The sequence below is a fragment of the Citrus sinensis genome, chromosome 6 (genome assembly GCF_022201045.2).
Source record: "Citrus sinensis cultivar Valencia sweet orange chromosome 6, DVS_A1.0, whole genome shotgun sequence".
NCBI classification, from domain to species: domain Eukaryota; kingdom Viridiplantae; phylum Streptophyta; class Magnoliopsida; order Sapindales; family Rutaceae; genus Citrus; species Citrus sinensis.
The window spans coordinates 5,717,174-5,729,828 of NC_068561.1; the positions used below are offsets into that span (position 1 = coordinate 5,717,174).

The 12,655-nt window shown below is 34.8% G+C and overlaps 1 protein-coding gene across 6 annotated transcripts; it reads right to left on the reverse strand.

Moving 5' to 3' along the window:
* Positions 1 to 75: 75 nt before the first annotated feature.
* Positions 76 to 10,895, reverse strand: LOC102626366 (uncharacterized). Of its 6 annotated transcripts, none has more exons than XM_006491734.4 (22): positions 10,630 to 10,895; positions 9,763 to 10,535; positions 9,556 to 9,627; positions 9,246 to 9,450; positions 9,034 to 9,148; positions 7,298 to 7,393; positions 7,055 to 7,150; positions 6,724 to 6,816; positions 6,437 to 6,529; positions 6,261 to 6,342; positions 6,125 to 6,184; positions 5,991 to 6,043; positions 5,721 to 5,887; positions 3,237 to 3,447; positions 2,984 to 3,041; positions 2,819 to 2,875; positions 2,456 to 2,698; positions 1,610 to 1,674; positions 1,462 to 1,518; positions 1,288 to 1,381; positions 598 to 738; positions 76 to 513 (listed from the first exon to the last, which is right to left on the reverse strand). In XM_006491734.4, the coding sequence occupies exons 2-22, from the start codon at positions 10,507 to 10,509 to the stop codon at positions 373 to 375; spliced, it is 2,946 nt and encodes a 981-aa protein (XP_006491797.1). In that variant the 5' UTR covers positions 10,510 to 10,535; positions 10,630 to 10,895; the 3' UTR covers positions 76 to 372. The 6 variants fall into 6 exon arrangements, with proteins under 6 accessions (XP_006491797.1, XP_015389916.1, XP_015389915.1 ...); XM_015534430.3 differs by having other exon boundaries at positions 5,721 to 5,822; positions 6,013 to 6,043; positions 9,556 to 9,633; positions 10,630 to 10,892; XM_015534429.3 differs by having other exon boundaries at positions 9,556 to 9,633; positions 10,630 to 10,892.
* Between the last annotated feature and the right edge of the window lie 1,760 nt (positions 10,896 to 12,655).

Sequence of the window (12,655 nt, forward strand, 5' to 3'; positions counted from 1 at the left end):
AAATTAGCTTCCGTAAAAGGCACTTGAAAGCAACTGGACTTTCTTAAAGTAATCCGTTTGGTTGAGTGCCAAAAATAAATAATTTGACCAGAAATGACATCATTATTGGACCATCTAGAACTACATATAAATTCCGGTTATAAATACGGGGAAAAAGGGGTTTCAACATACAATCTTTATGCGATGCCTGTCGGAATTCCTAGAAAAATTACCAAGGAGATTTAAAAGCAACGACTGATTTTTCTAAATTGACACTCCAAAGAAAATGAACTTTTACATTTATGCAGAGCTACAATATCTAAAATCATATACATGCAATTAAATAACTACAGTGCAATTTGGTTTCCTGAACCCCAAAACCGCAGCCATCCTTCATCCCACTTCCACCCCACTAACGCATTCCGTTGAGTCAGTACTACTACTCCCAATTCGACAGGCAGGGACCCTTTTCTGTAGCATAGATGTTCCCTTGAAGGTGACCAACTGAGAACACCGCTTTCTGTATATGCTAAGCTGAATAGATGTGATCTCAGTGTCAGAGAACAGATGCACAGCCCGAAATACGTAAGCATACATAAAAATTCATCAACGACATACCAGTTCTGGATCTATCTTCTTGAAACCAAATTTATCTGTCCATATCGATTCTGCTTCTTCGGCTGCTGGGAGTACAATGCTCTTTACACGCAAGAACGACAGCAGCTTCTCGATGCAGGCGAACAGTAATTGAAAGTAGCCCTGATATATCAAATTGGTTAATATATTGCGCTGATGAAACAAATAGGTTGCAAAAGTGTTGTATGTCTGAGAATTATTTTAATAATTTCCTAAAGAAGAGTAAACCCAACATTATACAGAACTTTTTCCAGATGACCAAAGCCTCAACAAACAAATTGAAAAAAAAAAAATTAAAACGTATGCAATCCAGAAGAGCATTAATACTCAAATAATATACACACATTTTTAAAATCTTTTCATTAATTTTAATCTATTCCTCAAGACCATAATTAAAAGACATTCTATTTGTCAAAACTCAAAATGTTCGTTAGTATATGTAAACATCGTGAAGTCTTGTACATCCAGTGATGGTGAGAAATAGCATGATGCCCAAATGCTCATCAGTCCAATAGTTTTGAGGACAAGATTGCATAAAACATACAAAAATAATGTTAGAATACCGTACAACAGCCAGCTCAGTAGAAACATTAAAAATTATAGCAACTAGGAGAATACAAATCCTGCACTCTTTTCCTAACGCAACGGTCAATAGATGAGCAGTTATCTCACCTTGCCATGGTTGATTTTACTTGTTGCAACTAAAGGGAGTTCTGCAACTTCTTGTCCAAATACACGTAGTATTCCAGCTGATACAACAGATGAGCTGTAAAATTGGTGAAATAAGATGTCAACATTTATACAGATGCCTTATGCCTAGTTTAGTCATTAGAAACTATTTCTTACTTGACAGTCAATATCGCACAGTACATTCCCCCAAATTCTTGGCCCCTTAAATTCCTTCTGGGTGTGTGACAGAGATACATGAGTATAATTAACCAGACAAGAAATAGAAACAGAAAATGGGAAGAAAACAAAGTGATATTATGCTTACCCATAGACCATGGATGGAATAAGATCGCGTCCGCTTATTGAATCAACTATAGGGTCGAAGCAATCCTGTGGCACATATTCAGAAATTTCGGTCAAGTAACATACTATTGATCCTTTTATGCATAGTTCAAAACTATCTAGCAGAACTACATACTGGAGCTTATTCATGATGAACACCAAGTTACGAAGGCATATGGTCATTAATCTCATCGTTCTTAAAAGATGTAAAGGTTCTATGTAAGGAGTGATCGGTGTAGTCAGCAGGTGCCATGTCATTCATTGCGGTGCTACAGCTCTAAAAAGAAATCAAGACCAGCAACTCTACTTTCCTTCTAAGTGAAATAACACCAAAACTATTTAGGGCAGACAGTTCAAACTGGTCTCACAGAAGACCATTTGTCAACAGGGTGTTCTACCACACACAGATATTTAGAATTGGTAAACAAATACATAAAAATCACCTGATGGTGCTTTAGAAATCTTGAAGACATAAATACACCTGATGTAGGTTCACAAATCTTAGAAGCTAGGACTGCACCAATATAATCGTAACCGCAGTACCTATGTTTCATGTTAAAGGGAAAACTAGTACTCCATTTGTCTAAAAATTAATTTCATCTTGGGATAAAAAGAAAAGTACAAAAACTAGACCCAATTACAAAAGGGACTCTTGAGTGTATATATATAATTAAAATCAACCAAGTTAGTACATTAGACTCAAATGTTATGAATAAAGACATCCTGATTGCAGATGGGTAAAACAATTGGCATTATCACCTTTATAAAAGTTGCAGCCATCAATCGCCACAAATTTTAAGTGCCTAGGTAAAGTACAACAAGTACTTACATGGAAGATTGCAACAGCTTGTGAAAGCAACAGCCGAGTTTCAGGAGTAGCTGCTTTTCCACTGAGAAGCCGCCATCTCACATCAATATCACTAACAGTCTCCAGACTGTTTCCAGCATACTTCTTGATAGCATTCAAATGAAACTCTGGGAGCTTCTCGGCTTCCTGAACCAGCAAGTTCTGCAAAACAGAATTGATCCTACTGCAATCCATGCAGCAAAACCACTTCCCTTTGGGTAGTTCCTGTAAAGTCGGCGGCATAAGTATTACTAATTGGAGATTCATGTCCATTGTTTAGGACGCAGACATGAACACAATGCATTCCACATAAAAAGAAAAGACAAGAATCGCATATGCACACACCCTCAGATCTGCCATTTTATGCTTCTTCAAACACCCAACGTGAAATTCTCTCTCACACTGGCAGAACATTGGAAATATAAGAAGCATACAATTAGTCACAAGATTCTCAAAGCACCTGAGATCTCAAATGATATACAGAATGAAATGAGAGACATATAAGACTACCTGATCACAAAGTAGAATTGTGCGCGGACCAAACCCTGATTTGCTAAAATCACAACCTCTGGATAAATCGAAAAAAAAAAAAAAATTTAAGCAACAGCTAACTCAAAACAGACTTGTGGAGAAAAACGAGCATCATTACAAGGCAGCACAGACCAGCAAATATATTATGGTAACAAGGTAAAAACTGAATAATAAAGGTCATTACTCAATCAAATAGCTTCAGCAGAGTTCAGATTAGAACTGCAATAATCACCTGCATAACAAACATCCACTAAGTTCGGCTTCTAAGTTTTTGACAATTCGAATGCATCTCTTGGTTATCTGTTCTACAGAATCAACTCCAGAAACCCTTCCAGCTTCTACAGCATTAGCATCATGTTGCAGAAACCTTTTTCTCTCAAACATATTCTGGCAATATTTGCAGTACCAATCACCTTGTGGAATACTAGATAGAGATGCACATTCTGCATAAAACAGTATCTCATGCAATCAAGAACAGGTACGTCATAATCTAGAGAGGCAACTAAATATTCTGAGATAACACCACAGATCATTCAGATGGATTATTCAAAATACAAAACCTAAGTATAAATAAGAAAATAAGTGCGCAACTTGAGTAATATCAGAATTTAATCTTAAAAATTCAGAAAAATATGTAGAAGTACACGACTGCATGTGGGGAAACTATCAGGGCTAATTCACTCGACCCCCATTGTTTACAAACAAACATAAAAAAAGTCCACAAATTCTTATAAGGGATCAATCCCTCCCCAAACATTATACTTGGCCATTAAAATGAACATCTCACCATCATTGAACAGGGTAAGTACACTCTTGCCCAAATTTGAAATCCCTTAATAAAACGAAGGTTTTATATTATATCATATGACTTTCTTTAAAATATTTTAAAAGTAAAACCAGTCACCAACTCTAATCGCTTACACCATTTTCTGTTATCAGTTGGGGTTCCCACCAATGTCATTTAAATCCTCAACAACCAATCTACTTAATTGCAGTAATGGCCTTCAAGATTCTGTTGTGCAGCAAAGGAAACCAGCGACAATATAACATACGCGTTAAACATCAGCGAGTTTTGGAACGTTGCTGCCATTAATCTATGCAACTGTTGTGGAAGTGCACCACCATCACTGCTGACATTATATGGTGGTCAGTTCTTTTTACTTTGTAAGCAAATGGGAATTTGAACACCAAAAATGTTTGCTAGGTTGAGTCGATTGACCGTAAGGATTTCAATGGTGTCAGTGGCAACCTTAACATACGACACAATGGCTGGCGGCAATAGATGATGGTGGTTGGTGGTGAGACGTATAATTTTTGCAATGATAAATAGAAAGCAATTAGAAATTACATAAATAAGAATTATAAAAAATTACATCTGCCCTTACCCCTAAAACAATTAATTTTTACAAATGGGACTAGCTGTTGAAGTGCAAGAGGATGCCATAACAAAAAGCAGGCAACATTTTGATGCTTGAGGATAGATGACTGGGACAGGATGACAAAAACACTAAGTATCTAAACACAACCCATAGATAAGTAACAGCATACTTCAGCCCTCCCTTGCCCCTCCAGTGGTGGATCAAAAAAAAAGATTTACCAGGAACTAAATTACACAACAAGAAGATGTAAAAACTGAAATTTCATGGGTTTATGAGTTTATGGAGGTTATTTTAATAGATTTAACAGGGACTAAATTAAATAATAGTAAAACCACCCATGAGTTACCGTGGGCTTTTATAATTTTTGAAGTTTAAATTTTATGAGTCATAGGGGCTATTTTTATAAATTTACCAAGGGCTGTTTTAATAGATTTAACAGGAACTAATTAGAAACTTAAATAATTTTCTCTTTAATTATAAGAATTTATTTTCTCAAGGCCCCACTGGTCATGAGCTGGATCTGGCTCTGTTGCTACCATACAAATAGGGAGAGAGTACCAATTGCACAAATCTTTGAATTCAAAAAACAGCAGATTAGATGCAAGAAATGAAGATCACAGAACTGTAACCCACGCTGTACTGTTGATTAAAGTGAACAAGAATTCCTAAACTAGATATTTTACATAGATTTAACAACACAACGGAAACAATTACCAACCAGTTAGATAATTGGGCCACAAGTAACAAAATTGAGAGATAGTGGGACAAAGAGGGGAAAGAAGCTAAAACCAAATGATTACAACTACTCAAAACAATTTGTATGGTAGACAAATATCCTATTGTTCATTGATGGTTTCTTTCTGAATAAGAAGTGTGGTAACATGTTTAGAATCACTCGTTTGTTCTCAAAATCCCAGTATAACATAACTCTCTGACTGGACTAGATGATGAGCTGGTGCTCCATCTATAACATAAGGGACCATTTTCAGGGAAAATATATGCAGCATAAACATGTGCAGATTGTAGCCTAAGCAATAGTATGTAGAAATAAACAAAGCAACAAACTTATTAAATTACAAAACCTACATTGACAAAAAGTAAACTAAATGAAGTTTCAGCTAAAGGATTTGCTTTTAAACATGAATGAAATAACCAAAACCTAAATTTATTGAAAAGGAAAGTCCCTGTATTCGAGTACAAGGCTAGTTGGAAAAGGATCTGGGCCTACCCTAAGCATAACTAATCAGTTTAAAATATACCGTATAAACTTTAATATTATATAGATGTAAAGCAAACATCATAAATTTACTTCATAATCAATAGACTTCAGATTTCACCTTTGTGGAAGGCCCTTGGGCATCCATCACAAGGCAAAAGATTCCCACCATCTGCACAAATGGTGCACAAGTCATCATTATCTTTGCCAGGATACTGACGACCTTTAGAGAGAGATATAGCCAATTCATGGAGTGAGACTCCATTAGAAGTATAAATATGTGCATAACTGCCAAAGAGAACAAAGAAACAACCATCACTAAATTGAAAAATTTATCCCCAAAAAAAAAAATATTATTAAGAGAGCTGAAAATTTTTCAACAAACACTTACGGTTTTCTGCGAGAAGACCAACCTGCATGAGCTTCAAATTGTGAGGGGCTGACCTACATGTTATATCTAAAAAAGTCAACATCTCTAATAGTAAGGATAAAGAACAACGAAATTCAGGCAGCAACAGAAAGTACCTCACTATTGCAGCAATGGCAAATTATGCCCAAGCCATTCTTGTAACCCTCAAGCAATTTCTGCCCACAAAAAGTAAATCAATTAAACAAAACAAGAAATGAAAACACAAAAGTTTTTTATGATCTTTAGCTCAACCTGTCCACATGCATAATACCCTACTTCAGTTCCATCAGGCAATCCACTCTCATCAAAAACCAATTTATGCAACCTCTGATCTCTGAAGACAATAGAAATCCAACAAACAAGAGATTTTTTACCACAAATGGAAAGCAAAATACTTGAACCAAGAGATACAATAAAATGGTACCAACTTCGGGGTTATATTCCATCGACTCTTATTTGGGAAGGAGAGAGGCGGTGAAGCATTTTCGAATGGTTTTGAGATTAAAACTGTTTTCTTTGACCTGAAAAAGTACAGATTCACATCAAGAAAAAAGGGAATGCATATATCAACAAATACTCTATATTAACTGACATCTATTAAAATATATTCAACTAAAGAGATTTTTTTTTTTTTTTGGGCGTGCGTTGGGGGGGGGGGGGGGGGGGCGGCGGGGGGGGGAAGAACTTGAGCCAACAGCAAAAAAAGGCTACCCACTTTTTAGTTATTTTACATTGTCTCTGACTCTGGGAAGATTTATACACTGAAGTAACTGGGGTAGAATTTGCGATCAAACCCGGTCTTGATGAGCTGAAATCAATGCAGATAGAAGGGCATAAGAGACAAGATGAAATCCACCTACCAGATACATAACGAACTAAAAAACAAACAGAATATTGTAGTTGGGATTATGTCGTATAATCTTCCATAGTCTATCAACAAGAGAATGAAAGAGATTGGTGATTACTTGTGAGAAATGGAAACCGAATATTAAGCAAGACACATGTCACACCAAAAACAAACCAACAAGACATCAAAGGGTACTAACTTTCTCGTTAATTCCCATGGACTCCTAGTTTTTAAAAGATTACGAAGCGAAACACTTTTGGAGGACGACTTTGAAACTAGATCTGCTTCTAACAACCTGGAATAGCACAGAAACAAATAAAAATTACGTCAGGTATAAAAATGTTGATGTTTTCATAGACAAAACAACTAATTGAACCCTTTAAATGGAAAGCAAAAATCTTAAGAGCTATGAATGAACCAACAAGAACTCAAGAACACCAACTTTCTTGTTTTCTTCCTTTCGCGCTTATTATTCTGATAAGAAATACACATTGAATCATTTTCGGAGGACCTTGAAACCAACTTTGGTCCTGACGCCCTGAAAAACAAAAAAGTAGATTGAAGGTTTAAAGATGGTACCCGTATTAAAATATGATACATTAAAAACCCAGCTTCACTGCTCCAAAGCAGAAAGGTGTAACACCACAAGGCTTCAGATTATTGCAAGGAATCGAATCATAAGCGTACCACTTAGATCAGTATATTACTCAAATTCATTGTCACTTGATTGGTCTATACGTCTCTTTAAAAAAAAAAGTAAACAATATAAAAGTTCAAGGGAAGATGATGTTCAGAGTGAACTATGGCTAAAGGAACATTTAACACTATCCACATCAACATTGCACATGGACCAGATATGTAATCTAGTTCTCCCACAGTAATAGATCATGACAAGTACTCAACTGCTTCAATGACATTAGACATAATACTGTTTAAATATTATGGTTTGTAGAAAAAAGTCTGTCACAAATTTATTGCTTCAACGACTACGCATTTTCTCATCTTTTATTAACGAAATTGTGTCCAATTTCTTAGCATAAAGATCGAGTTGAAAGATTTTGGCAAAGCTTGTTTTGGAAGTTCCTTGCAGTTCATGAACTATTTCAGGGAATGTTTTATCAACTAGAAATAAACTGATTTTATTAACTTTGTAATTTCTCTTCTTTTATTATTAAAATTGATTCCAATTTCTTGTCAAAAAGATAGAAATAAAAGTATGTTGTACTTCAAGAGCTAATTTATGCATCTTCTATCAGCTGCATATGTTATTTCCACACAGTTCAACAAGTTTTCCCCTATTTCCCTCAGAGATTACCAAATTGCCCAAAAATTATTGATCAGTGACCAAAAAGAAACTCATCTAAAATCAACCACGGCTCCACTTGCTAATTTCTATTATGGTGATGTGGCTTCTAAGCCACAGCTACTGCAAAATAATTTTGCCAAAAATACTAAAGGTGCAATAGATTTTTCATCAAATAACTACTGGATAAATCACCACAACACCTCAACAGCTAAACCAGGTGGATCCTCACTCTTTAATCTGTAATGCTGCAAAAGTAAACATGGCCTGAAATTCTTAATCAACAGCCCACTAGACACCACACCTCACTTCTTAACAATGAAGTATCATCACAACTTTCCAACGGAAGTTTTAGAAGTCGTATATATAGATATATAAGCTAAAGAACACTTCAGACCTTTAGGCAAAGGAAGATTTTAGCACTAGTATTTTAAAAAACAAAATCTCAGTAAAAAAAAAAGGTACTTGAGATATCATTTCAGAGAGGGTACTTGAGATACAAATTTAAATGTGCAGTATTATTACTCATATTAAGATAATTAAAATCTAATTAATTATAATGTATCGTCAAAATATTATCAAAGTTCCTCAAATATTTGTTCATCCTGTAAGACAACAAAACAAATAATAAAATAGTAAGTCATGAAAGTATCTTAATGATATAATACAAAGCACCTCCTATTTCTACATATTTTCTAAATAACATTAAAAGATATCCTTCCTTGTCATGACCATACATTCACCAGTCAGACATGGACGAATATAACCATGTCCACAAGTGTGTAACTTGCCTTCTCAATATAAGTGACCTCCAAATCATAACAGAAGAGAAATCAACTACAATGCTGCACAAGTGACTATTAAAGTTTTCATACCTGATTCTTATACCAGTTGTATAAGTCATGGTGCCTTGTGGTTTTTTTGACTTTACACATGAATTGCATAGAGGCCCAGGCCCTGTCTTTCCAACACAGGTTATCGGGAAGGTCCCTAGTCATTGAAAATGAAAGCCATCAAGAAGGTCAATGTTTAATATTATCACGGCTCGAACTCACTTGCAATGAGTAAATAAATAACGCCTGCTCACCCTTGCATCTCACACAGGCAAATGATTTTTCCTCAGGCAAAGAACTAAGAGCACTTTGAAGAGTTGCTTTCAACATAGGCAGAGGAACACTTCTGCACGCCCTCAAAACCTCCAGTAGGCTCTTCCCATTCTCAAAACAAATGTATTGTGATGCACGTCTATATTGCTTACAAGCATGAATCTCAAATTTGGATGGTGGAATAACCTACAGTAAGAAGGAAGAAGGCAGTTAACTAAGGCATTAATCAGTTCAAGAAAAAATTTTGGAAACTAAATAATGCTACCAAAAATATAAATAAATAATACTCACTCTGCATCCATTGCACAAAGAACATGAACACAGAATTCCACCATCTCTAATTATGCCTCGGAGACCAGAAGCCTGAAACTATGGTGCAGCCAACGTTAAGCCTTAAACCATAAATTATGCAGCAAATCATCACTACATCTTGCAGAAAGAAAGAAAAACAATCAATTATAAGAATAAGAAATCAAAGAATAGGTATAAAGAATCAACCTTAATGCCACCCATGTAAACAACTGTTACCCCATCAAGCAAACCAGTCTCGAAAAGCTCAGTGACAGTCATTGGCTTCTTATTCAGAGAGATCTTTTTGGACATTTTCAATTCCAAGTTCTTTTTGGGACTTGTCAATGCACTTCCTTCAGCTATTGCCTCCACTTCTATTAGTGACATTGATTCATTTCCAAAACCTTCTGATTGGGTAACCAAAACCTCTACCGGCTCCACCTTGGGCTTCATCGCCGATGGTCGCTTAAGACATTTCTTATTCAAACCATTGCTCACCTCACTGCCTCCTTCCTTACGAGGAAAACACTCTACTTCACTAATAGGTTCCTCTTTACAAATTGGAGCTTTCTTACCCTTTACGGTTTCCTCAATCACATTTTCAACAGCTATTTGGACTAGTTGGTTCTCCTCCTCAACAACAGATTCCACGATCCCATTCTCATTAAGTACATTTTTTACCACCTTATTAATACGGCCCTCGTGGATTTTGCTATTAATTCTCTTATCAATAACATCATCCTCCAACAAATCATCAGAATTACTGAAGCGAGACCTTTTCACACGGCTATAAACAATAAAACCGTTCACCTTCGTAACTTTAAATCTCTTACATCTAACATTCTCACAAGCAGCTTTCACACAATCACTCGCCTGAATCCCAGCTTGGGGCAGAGACTGAGTCGAAGTCTCATCGAGTGAACCCGCCAGCTCATAATCTAGCTCTCGCTTCATGCCTCCGCAATCAAATCAGCAAAAACCTAAAAAAATTGAACAAACAAATATTTAATTACTCAGTCAAATTTGAGATTAAAGACCGACATTTTCTGAAATGAAAAATGAAAGCAAACGGACCGTCCACGGATAAAATGATATCAGATTAGGGACATTGCGAATTGTGAAGGAAACTGATTTGGGGGAAATGATAGACGGGGATCGGATTTGAAGACACTATGGTTAATTAGGGTTTGTTTAATTTGGGGAATTTTGAAAATTAAGTGAAAGAGGAAGAGAGTATTGGGAGGCGAAACGAAAGTGACCAAACTCTGAGAGAGAGAGAGAGTGTGTGTGTGATGGCTTAACTCTTAGCTGGAAGAGGGGCTAGTGGCAGAATCCGTAATTAACTGACTAAACCGAAATACGCTCATTCGAGCAAAGAACGGTGCAGGCGTTTCTGGGCCGACGTTGGTTTCACTGATGTGTTCATCCTTTGACACCCCAATAATTTCTCATAAAACCTCTCTTTAATTGAAAATTTCTAAATAACTAAAAACTAAGTTAATTCGTTTTTTTATTTTCATTGGAATTCAATTATACATTTAATAAATTATCATTTTAGCAATTTTTTTTATACCCAACTCATTTCATCATTTTATTTATATTTTAAATTTTAATTAAAGAATTTTTTGGAAAAAAATATGAAAATAAAAACTACATAATAAAAAAATAATTTAAGAATTTAGGATCTATATGTATTTATAAATAAAAACTTAGAATAATTGCTTTTTTTAGAGTAAAATATGAGAAGATTGTTAATTTATAAAATGGGTTTGTATTTTATAAATTAAATTGTAGGCATTTTAAGAAATAAATTTTAAAGGGGTGTTAAAAACTCCAGTCTTCACTGATGGCATAGCACTTCCTTCGGAATTTTCATTCTTTTGTTTTTTTTTTTTCAAGAGGAGCATAGAATTCTACCTTACACCTATATATTAGCAAATTTCGTCCACTTTAGTGGATTATTTTTAGGTGAAATAACATACGCACACTTATTTAGAAATGACAAAATTATCAGTAAATCTGCCTAAATTCACATGTTGTGAATTTATTAATTTTGTAAAATTTTAATAAAAAATTACACTAAAAAATATTTTAAACGAAAGTTATTGGCAACCTAAGTACCTAATATAGATAATGTTGGGAATTGAGATACTGCAGCTTTTAAATTATAGTTTTGTAGAAAAAAAAAATTGTAACTACAAAGTAAAAATTAATAATATATAATAAATATAAATTTTAAATAATAATTTTAATAAAATTATTAAAAACATAATAATTTTCTCTCGTATAAATAAAAAATTATATCAACATACTTTTTAAATTACAGCAGTTAATATTTACTAAATAATTTAATACTATAACTTCTAAATTATAATTATTTATTCTCAACTTCAAACGCACTCGTCAACTTCTAAACGCTCTACAGCCCCACACCCGCACACCCACGATAGCCAAATAGCCAATGCTAGCCAACACCCTTTTCCGCTGACAACAACATGTTGTGTTGTCGCTGCCGCCGCCACTGATTTTGCGGCTGTTGATGTTGCTGTTGCCACCGCTGCTATCGCTACCTTTAATATTTGTCTAGTTCATCACTTTCGTCTCCCTTACTCATTGTCTCATCTCCTATTAAAATAGGTGTTCTCTTTACAGTTTCTATAAATTTAAGAAATTCATGGTTAATTTATTGCTATGGTCCACTATTATTAACTATTTGATTCTTTTTTAGTCAAACGACATATAAAATTTGACTATTGTAATAGAATAGAGCAATTGGTCGCGGCTGTTTAAATTAGTCATAAGTAATGCATGCACCGTAATTTCCGCATTAAAATATGGATATGAGTTTGAAGCAAAACAGCTTGCTCATTTAACTTAAAAACTCTTATATAAACCAATTAATCATGATGGCATACTTTTGGAACAAGATCGAATGAAATCAGTGAGCCGCAGTAAACAAATAAATATAGTAACAATTTTTTTTAGGAAACCCAAAAAAAAAAAAAAAAATATATATATATATATATATATATTGGGTACCGTTGTGGATTTAGTGATTATCAAAACCCACACCAAGTCCCTTTAAAAAAAAAATCCACAA